This window comes from Hyposmocoma kahamanoa, unplaced genomic scaffold (genome assembly GCF_003589595.1).
Source record: "Hyposmocoma kahamanoa isolate Upper Pololo Valley unplaced genomic scaffold, ASM358959v1 65, whole genome shotgun sequence".
NCBI classification, from domain to species: domain Eukaryota; kingdom Metazoa; phylum Arthropoda; class Insecta; order Lepidoptera; family Cosmopterigidae; genus Hyposmocoma; species Hyposmocoma kahamanoa.
This window is the reverse complement of record NW_020653853.1, coordinates 17,449,074-17,468,825: the sequence shown is the minus strand read 5'-3', so window position 1 is coordinate 17,468,825 and position 19,752 is coordinate 17,449,074. Positions and strand designations below refer to the sequence as shown.

General features: G+C 35.7%; 2 protein-coding genes across 3 annotated transcripts; one reads left to right on the top strand and one right to left on the bottom strand.

Annotated features, from left to right (window-relative positions):
- Nucleotides 1-9,804, top strand: LOC113231198 (carboxypeptidase B-like). Its single transcript, XM_026465388.1, has 8 exons — nt 1-188; nt 289-486; nt 1,500-1,636; nt 4,887-5,047; nt 5,157-5,282; nt 8,384-8,492; nt 8,566-8,712; nt 9,389-9,804. The coding sequence occupies exons 1-8, from the start codon at nt 8-10 to the stop codon at nt 9,665-9,667; spliced, it is 1,338 nt and encodes a 445-aa protein (XP_026321173.1). The 5' UTR covers nt 1-7; the 3' UTR covers nt 9,668-9,804.
- On the bottom strand, nt 9,696-18,534 carry LOC113231199 (carboxypeptidase B-like). Of its 2 annotated transcripts, none has more exons than XM_026465389.1 (9): nt 18,314-18,534; nt 16,398-16,572; nt 15,013-15,081; nt 12,069-12,202; nt 11,495-11,655; nt 11,287-11,412; nt 11,104-11,203; nt 10,818-10,964; nt 9,696-10,045 (listed from the first exon to the last, which is right to left on the bottom strand). In XM_026465389.1, exons 2-9 carry the CDS (start codon nt 16,570-16,572, stop codon nt 9,800-9,802), a joined length of 1,158 nt encoding a protein of 385 aa, XP_026321174.1. In that variant the 5' UTR covers nt 18,314-18,534; the 3' UTR covers nt 9,696-9,799. The 2 variants fall into 2 exon arrangements, with proteins under 2 accessions (XP_026321174.1, XP_026321175.1); XM_026465390.1 differs by having other exon boundaries at nt 9,914-10,045; nt 10,804-10,964.
- Nucleotides 18,535-19,752: the final 1,218 nt, after the last annotated feature.

Below are 19,752 nucleotides of genomic sequence, written 5' to 3'. Positions count from 1 at the left end.
ACGAAATATGTCCATTTGTCAAAATTTAACGGTTGAACCTGATACCATTACAAAATCTGGCGCTTCTAAATTTCAGTGTAAAAAACTATTCAAAGTGGCACCAAAGGAAGGAAGGTATAAAATATGGGAAGTAAAATGTCTCAAAGATGGCCAGAAGGCTTTTCTCAAAAATTTAGACTTCAAAGGAGGTAAGACCAACTCGATTTCCAATAACAATGGTTTTGTTTGTGTCGCAAAAACTTAATGAGTATTTTGCGCTTAAATCTAACAGACATTTATTGTTTTCAGCTATTAGTATTTGTTGTGAAAATAACAACATAATGGAGTTTCTGGTGGAAGGATCGCGTAGCATTCTTGTGGAAAAGCTTTTGCGTGAGAGAGAGATCGCATTCGAGATCATAGGCTTCGAAAATACGCCGGGACGCTCATCTAGTCCTAGAGCGCGTTCTGGCTTTACTAGCACTATAAAATCTACTTGGAGAAAGGGTGAGTAAAATTTTACTAAATTATTAACATGATTCGTCGTAATCAATATTACCGCACCTAAAATATTAACAATTGGGTTTTGTAATACTCAACGACCTGCTATATCTTTCTACTACCCTTGCTGTCTTGATAGCCACTCAAACGGCACAATTTTCGATCGCAATTATTCGGCTGTTCCTTAACCGATTTGCATGAAATTAGAAATGAGTACAAAAGTACAATTCTATAGGTCGATCTGTGACCTGAGAATTGGGGTTGACAATAACTATGTTAATTCTTATGGGAAAAATATTCAATTGCATCGTCACCAGCTTATACGCATCCACTGTTGGACATAACAACTCTTCCGGTCTTGTGCCATCTAGCCGCTACCGGCCACCTTTCTCAGGTCGTCCGACCATCTTGCCGCAGTGCGTCTACACTACGTTTTCCTTAACATGGTCACTACTCTAGGACAAGTCTGCTCCATCAACCATCAGCCCTCCTGCAGATATCTCCGGCCTACTGCCACTTAAGCTTACTGATTTTCCGAGCTATGTCGGTCACTTTAGTTCTCTGACGTATGACTTCATTAGGGAATCGGGCCATCAGAGAAACCCCAAACATAGCTCGCTCCATCACATGTTGAGTGACTTTAATATCTGGTAAGTAGAACGCAAAACTGTGTGAATTAAAAAGACTACTGTGTTTCGGTAGGGAATCGTCATTACGCCAAGTATGGTCGGTTGTAATACATGCTGATTGATACATAGTCAGTCTTGTATATATGAGTTGTTGAATAAAAAAGAGTAACCATAAAATGTAGAAATTATCCAATCTACGTTTGTTTCATATTCCTATTTTTTTAACGCACACACTTATAGCCCCGCACTAGGGGAACCCTGTATCGCGTATTCATACGTTTAATGCATATTATAGCATTTCTAATTCTGCAACAGATTTTTGTTGGTTCGATGGTAGGTAGTCTTAAGACAAATATTTACTTTCTTTGCATTTTTACATTTATTTTTCAGAGCGCCTCATTTTAGACTGGAAGGATTTCTATCCATTAAATATTATATACCAATGGATGGATGAACTGGAGAGGTTATATCCTGCAACATGTACAGTATGCTCCATTGGAAGAACGGTTGAGGGTCGACAGATAAAGGTGGGGTTGGCACTTTCGTTGTACATTCTGTATATATCCTTATATGCGTTGTATAAACCGGAAAACGGATAAGTAGTCTATATTTCTATCAAAACAGTTAATATCATCAAATAATCAGAAGGATCTTTTTCATATACAGCCTGGCTTCACCCACTGTTGGGTAAAGGCTTTCAAGTTTCTGTGGTACTTACCACGGTCCCGTGCTAATCTCATCCAGGTTCGTCAAGCAATTCCTGCGATGTGGTGTCCTCCCAGCTCGTCACTGGATACCCGACGTTCCTGCATCCAGTCCTTGGACGCCAATCATTTATCGCCTTACTCCATCTGTCATCTTGTCCCCGTCTCAGGTGCCCCTGTCTGGCTCCACTTTAGCTTTTATTGAGAACAGCTTGATATGGCATGGCACGCTCCATGGCTCTCTGTGCAACATTCTATACACAGCTTCCTGCGTGAGCGTCCATGTCTCGGTACCGTAAGCCATGGTAGGCAGAACACACTGATTGTGTAGACGGGTCTTCAGACATTGTGAAATTTTGGCTGACTTAAGAATGTCGTTCAACATGCCAATGACGGCCCACCCGAGCCGAATTCTTCTGGTAAAAAATCTTCTTCATTTGATGCACCTTGCCATAAGATAAAATATGTCCAAGATTTATTGTATTAATCATTGACTTACAATTATATGGACGTCGGGTCCGCGCTAAAAAGTGTCCGCACTTATAAGGCGCTAAAATCGTATACAGAGCGCCAAACTCCGCTTTAGTCTTCATTTGTTCTACTGACAGCGCGATACTGCGATGACATTACAATTTAAATTTCGAATAGGTTGACTTGGGACTTTTTTTCGTGGTTTTTGTATTAGACCCGTCGTCCATTTATTTGTAAGTTTATGGTATTAATCGACAATCTCCAACATCTCACTTCCAACTGTGACACTTGAATTTGTGACGTTGGAGTTGTTCGCCATAACCTTAGTCTTGAACATATTCATCTTGAGGCCCACTTGCATAGAAACATCATACAGTTGTTGCAGCATACGCTGGAGATCGTTAAAGTTTTCAGCGAGTACTAAGTCGCTTGCAAACCGTAATGGGACAAAAAGCCTCCATTGACATCAACCCACATGATTTGACGAAACACTTGTTTTACTATGTCCTCTAGGATAGCAGAAAAAGTTTTGACAAAATGATGTCTCCCTGCCGCATCTTAATTGGTACAGGTTTGGTTACTTCATGCATTCGAACCTGTAGAGTTACAGATGAGTACAGCTTTCGAAGTCCATCTATCTACGAGAGTCGATGTTGCAGCGATGGAGAGTGTGGAACACGGCCCAATGTTAGACACTGTCGAAGGCCTTTTCATAATCAAGGAAGGTCATGGATAGGGGTCGGTTGTACTCGTGACACTTCTCCATCAACTGCTTCACCGTACGGATGTCGTCTATATTGGAGAAGCTACTTCGAAAGCCGGTTTGTTTGATAGCCTGGCATTCATCAAGCTGACGAGTGATGCGATTTGTTATAACTTTTAAGTTTGTAAATTTTGGACTAACAGGGCGGTGGTTACTCAATTTGGCAATATTTTTTGTGTAAAATTGTGACTAGCGCGTTTTTCCATTGCCTTGGTGTTCGATCTTCATGTAAAACTTTGTTAAAAAGATAAATAAGGACCGAGACTACTGGCTCCCTTCCGCACAGAGAAGTTCAACTGTGATCCCGTCGTCGCCAGGAGACTTTTCTACCTTCATGTGATAAATAGTTTTAGCAACCTCGCACGGTAGTATTTGGTAGTATTTGAGGTAAAATCTCCGTGTTGTATCTTTTGGTTGGAGGGGTCTGACTTCATGTCACTCTTCTCTTCACTTCATTCTAGGTATATGTACCCGGTACATATACCAAGTGATATATAAATCTTCTTATCTCTAACATTTTTACATACCATATCTCTCCTGTTGTTTATTATTTTTATAGTTCCTGGTGACACATTTTCATTCTTCTTTCGGACCCCGCCGAGAAGCTTATTAGTGTTTTCGGTTAAAGATTTGCATAGCAGATTGTGATTATCGTATACGTCCAAGTTTGATTCGTGTAGACCTTCAAATTGATTTTTCAGGTCTACTTGTAAGGCCTTGGGGAGAAGAGAGGTTGTTTGTTTTCATATCTTCCCTGTGATGTCGCCATTTTTGCTCTTTCATTCATAAAATCAAACATGAGTCTCGCTCTTACCAATCTGTGATCACTTACGGTTTTAAATCGTGATAGGAACGAGACATTGACATGGCTACTACATATTAATGGGAACTTTTTTATGTTACCATCAGGGCAAACCCAAGTTCACTTTCGCGATGTCCACTTTTGGAAAAACGTATTTATTTCGCAAAGTTCTTTTTCTCAAGAACGTTGATCAAGGCCTGACCCCTTCTATTTCGAACCCCGAAACTGAAACCATCGACGGATTATCATTTAGTAATTAATGGTTTTCCAATTTTGGCGTTAAAATCTCCTACGATGTATTGTAGTGGATTGTTGTGTTATCTAGAGGTCTCGTAATGTATCATAGAACTCTTCCACATCTTCGTCGGGATGGTCTGACGTTGGGGCGTAAACTTTGTTATCTTGAGCGAATATCGTTTGTTCAGCCTGAGTATAACAAAACAAACGCGAGTGGAAATACTTTTGATATTAATAATTGACGGAGCAATATTTTTCGCTACAAGAAATCCAACCCCTCCATACGTACTTATCATGACCGTGATAGAAGAATAAATCACCTGAAGTAAGTTCAATCAGGTCTTCACCCTTTCTTCTAACCTTCGAAAGCCTTATTACATCCCATCTGATGGTCTCAAGTTCAGTTCCAGCAATCGTCCGTCCGTACGCAACGTTATGGCAGTTGGACGATTTCCAGCGATTTTTAGCGCCCTCTAATCCGCCGGAACCATGGTCGCTGCCAGAACCAGGAATAGCGGAGCTGCTGGAGTACTAAGGGCCGTAGTATATTGACACAAATCATATTTGGGGCTTAGTCGTAAAACGACGCTCTGGCCAGTGTATTGTGGCGAGTTTTGTGTCAGAGCCTCGTTCGTAGGTCGGCAGAGAATAAATACCACGTGCAGGTGAGGTTGACTTGGGACCCGAAAGATGTTGTTTGGGTCCCCTCATCTCCACGTATGTAAATAGGATGTTTTTAGTGTGATTATATTTTTATACCTGGGAAATCACATAAAATTCTTCCATATGCTTTATCGCAGATGTTAAAAATATCAAATAGCGACGCCGCCAACACCGGTGTTTGGCTAGACGGATGCATACATGCGCGTGAGTGGATCAGCGGCTCAGTCGTAACGTATATCGCGGACCATTTAGTGCGAAACTTCAGCACACTTCCACAGAACATTACCAATAAAGACTGGTAAGAATAAATTTCGAATGCAAACGTTTTATAGTAAAGCTGATAAAATTAATTTACTACTTACGTTCCTAAAATTTATTATCTAGTTATATTACGTATTCTGTTTTAGGTATTTAGTCCCAATCGCAAACCCTGATGGTTACCAACATACACACACTTTAGATCGTTTATGGCGCAAAAGCAGAGCACGTTTTGGTAATTCAATAGTTGGCGTGGACTTGAATAGAAATTTTGGGTAAGATTTCATTGACTTACAATTATATGGACGTCGGGTCCGCGCTAAAAAGTGTCCGCACTTGTAAGGCGCTAAAATCGTATACAGAGCGCGACTCTCCGCTTTAGTCTTCATTTGTTCTACGGACAGCGCGATACTGCGATGACATAACAATTTAAATTTCGAATAGGTTGACTTGGGACATTTTTTTCGTGGTTTTTGTATTAGACCCGTCGTCCATTTATTTGTAAGTCAATGTAAGATTTATATAATATTGTAAAATTTTTTTTGAATTTTGTGAACTTTATTTGATGATTGATGTTAATGTTCGGACGAGGGTTGCAATTAAACCACTTATTGTCAGGCAAATAGGTATATTTTTCCGAAGTCACATGGTATACTCAGACATTTTAAAGCAAAAATGCGACGTTCGATTGCCTTATTATAAATAAAATCTTTTAAATGTTATGGCCCTTTCGACTTAAAAAATTGACCGGTGGATTTCGATATAAATAAACAGTAAAATACATTGACTTACAATTATATGGACGTCGGGTCCGCGCTAAAAAGTGTCCGAACTTATAGGGCGTTAAAATCGTATACAGAGCGTCATTCACGCTTTAGTCTTCGTTTGTTTCTTCTGACAGCGAAGCAAGCAAAATTAGACAGTACTGCGATGACATTACAATTTAAATTCAACGTTTTAGCTTTTTCATATTCCTTTACATGTCACTACGTTTAAATAGGTTTGGGACATTTTTTTTTTAGTGGTTTTTGTATTAGACCCGTCGTCCATTTATTTGTAAGTCAATGGTAAAATAGGATCATTTGGTTGCTTGACTAATGTCAATACTATATGACACGACGTACTGTTAGTAGTACACCCATGATTCGACAGATGGCGCTACTAACTATTGATGTTCACGGTTCGTCTTCGATCGGACATCATTGACAGCCATCGCAGTGGGAACGTCTTAGAGGATGGAAAAAAAATAAAAGAAAGAAGCTGCCCTAACTACGGAATAAACGTGCATACCTAAACAAAAATTGAACGAACAAATGGCGGATTTCTTTAGTGTCGTACCATAATCTATCGATAAGTCATTATCGACATGCAAACATTTCATTAAAGTAGATCAATATTCCATTTGGAAATATTTTAGGTTATATGGGAATATCCGGGAATGTCACATGAAATTTTGAATTTATTGTTTTGCGTTTACAAATACCCAAATATTACGAAAAGTGAATTTGCACAGAAAAAATGTAATTTTAGAGTATATAAAAAAAGAAAAAACTTTGAAATATAAATCTGGAGATCTCCTATACATTTCCAACCTGAAGATTCATATTTTCATAGATAAATTTTTAAACAGTTATCAAATAGTGTAAGCTTTTTTGTATTTATGTAATGGTATAGAATTAATATCAGTGACTGATTTAAGTAAATCTTTAATACTTCCATTTAATTTTGGAAATAAATGAAAGTAGTAATATTATCAATAATAATATTATTATCATACGTTTATTTGCTTAAAATATGGTATAACAGGAGATGTAACAAGAGACAGTATTAGTATAAACATGTTTCGCATGTACTAAATAGCATGCGAATGTCTGATTATACAATGTCAATTATCTACTGTTGGCCGAGCGCCTTTGATTTGTGCAGAAAAATCGACACTTATCCGAAGTGAGACAAGTGGTCACGAGCAACTGCGAGTTGTGACAAGCCACGTCAAACGAGATCTATATACGTTAGCGCTCGCCTTCACTCGGTCAGCTAGACGAGAGACACTGAACGATGGCAAGGCAAGGCAAATAGCCTGTCTATACGCTGGTATTGGCCATCACCCGGCAATTTTGGTCCAACGTGATCATTGTGTTGCTGGCTTTATAAAATAATAATTTTTAGTAGTTAGAGTTGTCAGTGGGAAAAAATCGGAAAGGAGTGGATAATATTGTTTTCAGGAACTGAGAATGCCTAGTAAATGAGTCTTGTTTAATCTAAATTAAATATAAAATTATTTACCAATAAACCTAATGATGGAATTGCATTATCATGCAATTATATCATGTATAATTATAATATTATACGTGATAACTTTAAATATTCAAAGTTATGTTAAAATTTGACTCTTCAAAATGAAGCGAAGAAATGAAGGTGGTCTTTGATTCAATGTTTATATTCGGCACTCCTATTATTTCCAATCATTCTTTTTCTTTTTTGATTTGTAGGTAAAGTTGAAATAGTAAAAATAATAATAATAAAACATTAAATACCTCGTAGTGAATTATTTTAATAACAGAATATCGATCTAAGATCAACACTATCTCAAAATAATGGTTAACAACAATCATCAAAATATACAAAGAAACAGGTAATCTGAAGAAACCAAAGCAAAATTTGGCAAGATTTATGAATAAACTACTTAAATATGTCTATTTACATGAGATATTTAGGCTTTTGTGTGATTTATAGACAAAAAAATAATACGTGCCTGTACAATGTTATATTTGGTGGATTTTCGCTTTTTCTAATGCCACATCCCGTAACGCTGCAGCGACGAATTTTTATTAATACTTAATTGTTCTCACTGTCAATATTTTTGACCATTTTATTACAATACATGCGAATAATTCAATAAAACACCTGGAAAAACATTTGTTTTGACATGTGATGTACTTCCCCTTTAACAACCGTATCATGTACCTCATGCACTGCGAAATGAAAATGATGTTACGTATCTTCGATTCCCATGTTTGACACAGACCAATGTAATGCCATCTCTTTTGGCTTAAGACGGCACGCAATAGTTAAACAAAGACAACATTTATATGTTTTCAACGTCGAAATGCATCATATACATATAACGTCTGATTTGTATATGTCAACATAACATGTCCTTTCCGAACGTTCGACCGGTCTCTCGTTCCACTACTGTTCACCGGGCTGGTTATGTCCATTGAAATTTTAATAGTTTGCCAATTTTGTATCGTTAAGTTTTTTTACATTATAAGTATTTGCATGTTCTGGACTTGGAGTGTCATTCCTCACCACTTCACAAAACCAAAGCAATTACCAATTAAGTACGCACATTGATAATATAAAAATGTTTCAGGTTCGGCTGGGGCCACAATGGAAGTGAGGGTTCTTCAGTAGGGGATCCCAACCATCAGAATTACCGGGGTACTGAACCATTTTCAGAACCCGAATCGTCGGCTATAAAGGTATAATTGATTCCTTTTTGTTTTGTCATTAATCTACAAAGAGACATACATTTCCCAATTGGTTATTTTTCAGGACTTAATCTTATATTCAGGAACTCCCTTTAAGATATTTGTTACGTTTCATTCGTGTAGCGAGTTGATCTCGTTTCCTTGGTGTTATACTTCAGACCCTTGCCCTGATTACGTAAATTTATTGGAAGGGGGCGCAACGATAGCTAAAGTGAGTAATTAGAGAAACTAATATAATTTATATTTCATTTAAGTTGCAGTAGAGTTCCTTCTGAAAGAGGTCGTCCAGAGAAGTACTGCCACCTTATCTTTTTCTGCCGCCAAGCGGTAATGTGAGCATTACTGCATTCCAGTTTGGAAGGGTGAGGGTGCTGGTCAAATTACAGAGACATGGGACTTGTTAACTTACGTCTCAGGGTGACGGGCAGTGTATATAAGATCTTTGCGTTTTAAAACTCTGAATGGTACTGCAACTGTTATGTATAGGCGGGTCGCTCGCCACCAGGCGTATTATAAAATATATAGGCCAGGTATTATAAAATATATATACATATATAGTGTCATCATCAGAAATCTATACTAACACCTACTGTTGGGGAATATAAAACTTCTACACGACTTAAAGGTTTTCCTTCATTGTTACCTAGAGTTATTTATTACCTTATTGTTACGAAACATTTACAAATGTACATATATGTATTAGGCACATGTTGCGATAAGAATTTAATCTCGATGGACGGCTCTTAATTGGCAAGCAACCGTTTTCCTACTGGACTACCAATACCATTTTATTGGTTATCTGCATCACTCTATTGCTCACCTGTTATAGCGGTATGTTCCGTTAAAATGCTGTCAGAAAGCTGGAATAACTCTTTGATTCTTTCCAGGCAATGTTTGAAACCACTGGTCGCATGTACAAAGTCGGTAACTTTAAGGATATTATGTATTATGCGCCAGGAACCAGTATCGATTGGAGCTACGGAATAGCTCGCATACCATTCTCATATCTCATAGAATTGAGGAGTCGAGAACACCGCTTTGTTCTTCCCAAAGATGAGATAATAGAATGTTGCCGTGAAGCCTTAGCTGGTATCTTTTCACTCTGTGAGTTTGCTGACACAAGAAAATGTTTGAACTGTACAGTTTTAACCAATAAAAATCGATGACATGTTCATTTCAGTGTTTACTTCTACAAGATTGTAAAACAAACGATACATAGAAAAATACTTGTAAATTAAATTAAGAAACGTAACGATAATCGCTGTATTCTTGCTAGATTCCGTTAAATCCATCGAAAGTCACTCGCCGGTTTGATCAACGTAGTCCATGAGGCTCCTGACCGCACTCCAAACTTCGGTGCATGTCCCCATGATCTGGTCCCGTGGAAGGCGGAACTTGTACTTCTTGCTACGAAGTTCAACCATGTAGGAATATGGAATTTTAGCGATCCCGTAACTCCAGTCGATGCTAGTGCCGCATGCATAGTACGTCATGTCTTTTGTATTTCCCACCTTGTAAATGTATCCTGTGCTATCGTAAATCGCCTGGTAAAAGAGAAATCTAAATTTGAAAAACTTATTGACATTCGTATTACAACATGTACCAATCTAAATAAGCGATCTAAATGGATTGTAATTTTTTTTACAACATTCTATACAAGAACGGCAAAATTACAATTGATATAGATCTGTATAGGAGAATTGTCAATAGTTGCCATGGAAAGTTTGCATCGAGGCTACAGACGGGAAAATTGTAAGCAACCTTTTCCCATGAAATGTTTGGCAGAGTCCCGATCGTACTACACTTGGGGACTAATAAGACAATGCATGAATGGGGATAATTTTCTGGTGACGTAGAGGATGTGACGTTATTTCGAAAATCAAAATCGAGAAAAGGTTGCAGCACACGAGAATTTGGGTATGCGCAGCCAAGGAATGTACACCACCTCTTTATTTCTTTCTTAGACAATTGTGTAGCTCACAAAATTAAACAGACTAATTTTAAACAAATCACTATTTATTTTAACAACATATTACAACATTGTTTGCGGCTGGTTGAGGGTTTGTTTTCATTTCGAAAGAACTGGAGGTATTGTACTTAGTTATCATTAATCAGATGTAATAACCAATAACGAATTGTCAAGAGCTGGCTCAATATTTAAGTAAGTTGTACTTTTGGAGGCTTGAATTAATCTCAACGCTCATGTTATTTACCATCATCATCATAGTTGATCTAAACTATAGCTGATGATGCAGTTATATAATAATCGAAAATGCAGTCTCTAATTCTAACAGATTCTTACGTGCATATTATTACCCTCGACATGATAGTTGCTCCTTCCAACAGCTTTAAGTAATGCGGACAAGGCTCCGGATTGTGACCCCAAGGAAAGATGATCAGTTCAAAATAGCTATGGAACGAGAGGAACACTTTGAACGGAGTTGTCGAATTCAGTATTGTATCCTGCAATATTAATAGCAGTGTTGGAAAAATATATTTTTTTATTGTTAGCACCCCATACATTGCAAGATTACAGGACAAAAGTGAGACACATTAGCAAACTATGTTTATGATTCATATTTATTACAGAAAATCGTCTTACCCGAACTGCTACAGTTTCAGGTTCTGAGAAAGGCTCCGGCCCTCTATAGAATACATTAGTCGGTTCTTCTGAAGATCCTTCGCTTTGCCCCCACGCATAGCTGTCAACACAACAGCATTGTTATAGACTGAACTTTGATAGAACTGACATTGAAATCCCGGATTGTAAAGTATAGGATGTCACCTGAAGTTTCTGTTGAGATCTACGCCAACGCAAACACCTTCGTGTTTCGCTTTGTTTTTCCTCCACATTCTGTCGCAAGTGTGTGTATATTCGTATCCATCTGGATTTAATATTGGAACTATGTGCCTGTTAAGCAAAGGTCTGGCGATTAGCTTAGAAGAGAGATTATTCCTTAGCCTTAGAAAAGTAATTTTGTGAGATACAATACCAGTCTTTATTAGTAATGGAAGTGGATAGTTTCCTGAAGTTTTTGACGAGGACGTCGGCGATGTACGTGACCACGGCCGTGCTGATCCATTCACGCGGGTGTATTGACGCATCCAGCCAAACTGAACAGTTTGTTGCATTACTGTTTGATACTTTTAACATCTGTGGGATAGTTTTGGACGTTGCCTTATTTATCATATTATGAAAAAATTCAATAAAAGCTTTACAGTGTTTTGGGTTAGGAATAATAATGTGATAGAGTACCACAAGAAAACTGGTTTTAAACTAGGAAATTCTAGAGTGACAGAGCAACGAAATCACCCTTGGAGATACCCAAAACCCTCACATCACAACCAATTTAGAATTCATTCCCCATTTGATCCTATCCGTAATCCATTGGATTGCGGTCGTCAAAATATGCGTATTCGTTGTCGATCTGCAAGGTTATCATCATTTCTATGGAGAGATGGGTGAGGCTCACTTTAAGTATCTGACAATTTTAATTTAATCAAGCACGTGAAACATTCGTTTAATCCTAAGGACACAGAGCTAAAAATAGACTTTCTTTTACCAACCTTTATATCCCGACCTTCGACAGATTTTCCTATAACTGAGACTGTACAGATGGCTGGATAATCTCTTTCCAGTTCATCGATAAAATCGTAAATATCTCGCAGTCTATGAAATCTTTTCCAATCCATCAGCTTTACTGAAATATCATACGATATTACATTATCTACGTACATGTAACATCAATAATTATTATGAACGATCACCAAATAATTTCTTCAGAGTTTTATAATGAAATTTTGTACGATTATTTAATGTTTGCATATTATATACGCTTATTATTAATAATACATAAATATATTAAGGTTCCAAGAAACAATCTTTTTTTTACACAACTTCATAGCTTCTTGCGTTATTATTCTAAGGCTTCTTGTATATCATGATGATATCAACATCATCAACTCATATCCAACTCATATCCAACTCATATCCAACTCATGTACTCATGAACTCATGTACTCATATTTAGAGGAACGAATGATGAATTATGAAAACAACATTAATTTCTTTTTTCAAAGGTTCTGGTGTTCGAGGCCAGTGATAAAGTAATTATATTTTCAAATTAAATGTTCTGTTATATGGCCAGTGATTAATATGATAATTGTTGTCTTAATTCAACCTCTTAAAAAGTTCCTCTAAATTTGTCTATGAGTGGACGTTTCTTAGCTGGGCTCGCTGGTACAAAACAGGTTGGGGACATTACACTTTTACCAAGATTATGAACCTCCTTTTAGACGTATGTTTCAACGCGGCATTTTCCTTGACCATTAGCGAAAGGTATTGCTATGAAATATTCATAAATATAGGCAACTTAGAAATTAAACTCATCGCAGAGAACAAAAAGTAACGAGAAGGCACTTTCTCCGCCCCTCCTTAGCTTTAGATACCGCACCATGCACCGCACATTGACGATCATATTGACTGAATGGCAACAAGGCTGTCAGCGAGCCGTTTTCGCGCTAAGACGGCTTTGATATTTGAATATAATTTTCATTTATTCTTTACCAAACTTGTACGTTAATATGTAACTTCATTGTATATTACTATTTATGACGGCCGAGAATTGTGCTGTATAACGGCTATTTATCATCATCCAAACGAGACAAGGAAAGGAGTTTTTTTTCGTTGTCCAAAAGATGAAACGACGTAAGTAAAAAAAACTTAGGTCTGAAACTCATTCTGTTATAGTTTTCGTCATTTATTTAGTGTAGAGTAATATATAATACAGATTTATTATATCAATATAATGAGGTGTAATATAGTAGGCAAGGGATCTCGAATTTTTAATTTTTATTGCCGGTAAATATGTAGTGAATATAATTATTAACTAAGTAACGATAAAATTGGACACACAATTTCAAATACCTTGGTAACCTTATTTACATTTATTTGGGCAACTGAGGTCATTGTATTAATAGACTACAGTATATGATCTTGAAAAGGTTAAGGCAGATCTTGGAAAAAGGTTATCCTGGGTAGTCTGCCACCTTATCTATTTCTGCCGCCAAGCAGTAATGTCAGCATTACTGTGTTCCGGTTTCGAAGGATAAAAGTGCTGGTGAAATTACAGGATTTGTTAACTTATATCTCAGGGTGACGGGCGCAGTGGCAGTGCATTCAGATCATTGCAATTTAAAGCTCTGAGTGGCACTGTAACTATTATGGACAGGCGTGTAGCTTCTCATCAGGCGCATGACTTGTTCGTCCCGTCACTTGATGTTATAAAAACTCTATCAATTAGTTATATTTTTTATATTATCATATAATGTTAATTGGATTCAGAATATAGGCAGCTACCAAACATATGCAACGTATACGTGTATATATATATATATATATATAAGGTTATAATAGACGAGTTCACTATATTTCAGCTAATGATCTTGACAAAAAATATAACAACTAAATTTCCCGGAGAAGTATTATACGTGTACATGATTATATGGCTGATTAAGTAGTTCTTTTTCGAAAATTTTAAATTACAATTTCTACTAAAGTTTGAATAAGAACAACAATATTCTTACAAACATTATTGTGGGTGCGCCTCACTTGTGCAAAAATCAAATAAACTAAGTTCAAAACATATAACGTTCATTTAATGTAATTTTTATTTGCACAATTTTCACTTTTTATAACATCATTTCATATAACATTCACATCTTATAACAACATTTTGTATAAAGTTCTTATCACATAACATTCATTTTATATATTGTGATTTCATATAACTTTCATATAGCATAATATCATTTATTTATAGATAATAATATTAAAACCGACCCGCCGTGATACTTGTCTGTTCGAAACTTGAGTATAATTTCATGTTTTCAATAGTATAGGTTACATTGCTGAATCTTTGTTTTGACAAAATTAGCATTGTTACGCATAGGATTCCTTCGTGGTCTAAAAAAAAACAAGTGTATTTTACATACATGAAATCTTGATTGCGTCCCCTATTTAATAGGTTAGGTTAGGATGGTATATGAAAAAGCGAGCGTAGCGAGCGCGCCGCTGCTGCAGCGGCCGGCGGGTGCCAGAAGCAAATTTGTTTGCGTTTCTCAATGACTTATTGACGTTATGATTATTTGTGACAGATAACATAAGCATTTTTCTTCACTTACCCCATAGTTACACTAACTACAAAAATATTTATACGCAAAAACAGGATATTTGTTTACAAACAGGCGTTAGGTGATGTGATATTTATATAAATTGCTGTTATATTAAATGAGGTTTATAACATTATGATTGTTATTACAAATATCTAAAGTGAAATTATAGGATGTTAGTTTATATTAAATGTTTATTATATGAAGTGAATTGTTATATTAAATGAGTTTATATGAAATTAAATTATGACAATTTTTATAAGATATATTACACACTCCATTATTGTATGTATTTTTTATACAAGTAATGTTTTTTTTTGGCTGGGTCATATCAACTTACTTTTACGTTTGTGAGTAGGCTTGCGAGTACTTGTTAGTGTTTTGGCGCGCCATTTTGTGTCTAGTTGTCCTGTAATGAAGACGTTTTCATGTTGTTAGATTTTTAGTATTAATACAATTTCACTAAACTGCCTGCGTAAATAATACATTTTAAGCCGTGATTTTTAGGGTCAGCCAGGCGACGGTGCATTAAAATGAGCAAAATATAAGGCATTCATTATACATTTTAGAGTTACATATTATATTTCTTTGATGAAAACATTAAAAAGAATGCACCACGCACATATAATGTAAATAATATCTACTAAATAAACTATAAATCCTTTTGGATGCACAATGGCTATCATTTTTATTATCAGAAGAGCTCCTTCACTTCGTTAAGCAGTAATGTCTCGGCATTACTGCGTTCCGCCTTTGAAGGATAAGGTGCTGGTCAAATTAAAGAGAGATGGGACTTGTCCACTTCAGGCCCCTGGGCGACGGACGCAGTGGCAGTTTCACTCAGATGTTTGATTATAAGCTATTATGGATAGGCGTATCACTTTCCACTAGGCGCATGACTTGTTCGTCCCGTCGCCGTTGCGACATCAAAAATCATTGCATTTTAATAATATATTCTTAGGAATATTACCTACTATAAAAATAAGACGTAGTATAAAATACAACCATTATTTTTACTATAATTATACAATATTAAAAAGTTGAACGAAGTCGCGGGTAGCAGCTAGTAATAAACAAAATTTTAAAATTTTATCATAACACGAAATAAATATAATAACATACTTCAATAGCGCCGATATATCTAAAAAAAAACATCAATGTCGCTTCCAGATGCACTCAGTCATATATCTGTTAAGTTTGGAAACAATACTAGCTGCCTCCGTGGCCGAACGGTTACCACGCCGGACTGCCACGCAGAGGTCCCAGGTTCGATTCCCGGGTCGGGAGAAATATTTGTATGGCCTACATTTATTTCTCTCGTGAGTTTGGGTGTAATTTGTGGTTGTCTATGTGTGTGTCCATGGCACCCGCGACACAGGGTTTTCCCTAGTACGGGGCTATGTTGAGTGTGTGCGTTATTATTATTATTAATACATTTCTACCCTACCTAGAATTTTAAAAATTAGAATTGATCATCACACTACCTTCTTAAATGATAGTATACAAAATTGTAGTCTTAGTGAATTTAATTAAATTTTTGTTTTCGTTACTAATTTGTGTCTTTGTAATTTATAAGTGAGTTACATTACAAAATAAGCTAAGTGTTTGTGATGGGTACGATATAAAGCCCGAATTTTTGGCTAATATGAATGTGAAATTTCTCATGTAAGTGAATTTTGTAATAATTCTAATGAGAAATAAATATTTCTTAAATCGTAATATAACCTTTTGAAGCCAATCCAGTCTGCGTGCCGTTTTCAGTGACTATGTTCTTGGCTGAGCCCTCTTCTGCAACCTCTTCTAGATGCATGGAAATATATTTTTTAAAGAGGCTAAAATTGTTTGGCTCGCCATGATCAAATTTTGACTTTACCACTTCTTTCACCATTGTTGCAGACATCTGAAACGTTTCATGCCATACTTTAACGTTAACCTTGTTTATATACAAAGGCAATTTAACAGTTTTTGGCCCAGTTTAAGTCACATTGAAGAGTCGATTTTATACGAAAATAATCATAATTGTTAAAATCGAGGCTTTATTTATTATATTGATAAATAAAAGTTTTAAATTTTGTGGACATTGCTTGGTCATCCTATTTAAGACCCCCTTTACACAGTGACTTTATCGCGTGTGATCAGGGGGCCTACCTGGCTTAAAAAAGGGCTCATTATAATATTACTTATATTATTGTACCATGACGAACCTATCAACCAAGTAATGTATTATTGCAAAAGTGATTGAAAGAACGAATGGTTTCCCAATATTGTCTATTACTTACTAAAAATAGGAAAGAGATAACGCTGTGTGAGCTACATAATGCCATCTCTTTCTTTTTTGATGTTCCGAATCGTCTTATCGTAGTATAAGTTTATGTACTTAATGTTATTTACATTCAGACAGTTTTGACAGTTAAAAAAAAAGAAAAGTACGTAATAATAAAATCTATTAAAATTATGTTGTTTTCAATAATTATTCCGCATTTTCATGAAGAAAAATATATAAAACAAGCTGAGAATTGATAGTCACGTTGTGAACTATAGTCAAGCGTCGACAGTTAGTTTCGCCAAGGAGCATATAGATGGAGCTGTCATAATTTTACGAAATAAAACATCGCGTATTTTTATTTAACGAGAAATTATTTCCTACGTGCTATTAAATAAAAAGTAAACAAAATATTGTAGAGATATATGTAAATAAATAAGTTCAATTTAACTTTTAATCATTACAAATCAATATTAAGATAATAAAACTGAAAATAATATTGTTTCCATTGCATCTGTGTAACTATTTCAAGATTTCTAAATTTGATCTATGAGCAATATTACTATGCTAAAGTCGCGTCATAGTACGAACTGAGTGAATGAATAGTCACAAAGCTACCAATAAAACATCATAGTTTTAACATTACAATAAGCTTACTTTAAGCGCGTTATGGTACGAAAAGTAAATGTAAGGTTAAAGTAATATTGTTTTAAGAGATTGTGGTAGGCCCCCTGGAGCGAACAGTTCATTTTTGTTACAACGGAAAGAGCGTCCGTGTAAAGGCTAATAAATAGCACAGGATAGACCGCGTGAAACTGGCGCGTGATGGAGCACGCGATTGCGCGCGCGACTGATGAGTGCAATCGTGCGGTCTTTTCCTTCCAACGTCTTTACACAAGTGCTTAATCGCGTACGATTGCTGTATCACACGCGAAAGTGTCTGTGTAAAGCCCGCTATTATCGGTGTAGCCTCCTCCCATTTCTTACGATTCATAGCTAGCTCCCTGATCTGTTTTTAGCTGCTTATTTTGACCTTCTCCTTTATTTGCTTACTAAAAGCTGTTCTCGGTCTTCCTGTCCTTCTCTTCCCCTCAATTAAAGCCTTTATGGATTCGTCATTACGTTACAAATGTCGAAACATTACCAGCCTTCTATTAAATAATTATCACTAACTACAGGTTTCTTACCACGATATTATTTCTTTTTTTTCCCCGATATTTCGGAATGGTTACGCGCTCCATGGTCGGTCGACGGTTGTGTGTGTTATAATCATTTTGTGAATAACCACGTCCGCACCATCGCATAACAACCAGCAATCCATTGCTTTTAAAAGATTTCTTCTTCCGTATTTATAGTAATAAAATATAGGAATACTTACAAGACGAAACTGAACAGAAGGAATTCTTTTCACTTTTAGAAATAAAAATAACAAAAACCGTTAAAAAGAAAGTTGTACAAAACACAGTAGATAATTAGCCTCTTTTATCAATACATCATGGACACAATACGAAATAAGACGGACAGTACAAAGATTTAGACATTTTAAAAAATAACTACCAATAAATTTTAATAAAATAATCAACAAATACTTTCTGACATAGCCTGTCTTTAGTGTGACAAGTTTTTGAGTGACAGTTGCACAGATAATCTAGTAAGGAAAGTGCTTAATACTTTATGCGATTTATTGTTTCTTAAATGCCAACTGTTCTCATTCTGCCATTTTTGTAGTAATGTTTGGCCAAATGTTTAGTGAATTATTCGCATGAATTGTAATGAAATAGGCAAAAATAAAGACAGTGAGAACAATTAAGTATTGATAAAAATGCGTCACTGCAGCATTAAGGGGTGCGGCAGTAGAAAAAGCGGAAACCTACCGAATGTTACATTACACCGGCTTGTGATGTGTTATTTTTCTTTCTATATAATATAAATCATACAATAGCCCAAATATCTCATGTAATTAGACTCATTTAAGTAGTTTATTGATAAGTCTTGCCGAATTTTGCTTTGGTTACTACAGATTGGCTGTTTCTTAATATATTTTGAAGATTGTTGATAACGATTATTTTGAGATAGCGTTGTTCTTGTAAGCATACATATTATCGATATTCTGTTATTAAAGCAATTGACGACGGGGTTTTTATTATTGCATTATTATTATTATTTTTGAAGGTTACCTACAAATAAAAAAGAAAGTAAGAATGGTTGGAAATCATAGGACTGTCGAATATAAACTTAGGATCAAATATCATTTTCGTTTGTTCGCCTCATTTTGAAGAGGCAAATTTTAATAGAACTTTGAATGTAACTGTAATTGCATGCAAGTAATATATTACATGATAATGTAATTCCATCGTTACATTTATAGGTAAATAACTTCATATTTGATTTTGATTAAAAAGACTCGTTACTAGGCATTCTCAGTACCTTAAAACAAAACTGACAGCGATCGACATGTGAACAGCTCGAGATTAAATTATTAGACTCATGTTTGTTTAAAACGAATTTAAGTAAGTGCTTAAATGAAAATATTTTTTATGACTTAAGTAAATGAATTATTTGACAGGAAATAAGATGTAAAATTTTTCTTTTCAAATTCTTGGCAAATTTAATTTGTAACATTGTGATATGACATGAATGACATTTCTTGTGACATTTTTATTATTGTCGTAGTTTATTAAATGGTTGTTTATTATGCGAAACATGTTAGTACTGGCACTGTCTCTTTTACATCTTCTGTTATACAATGTTTTAAGCAAATAACGTATTATTAATATATGTGAAATATAACGTATTATGATTATCGATAATATTACT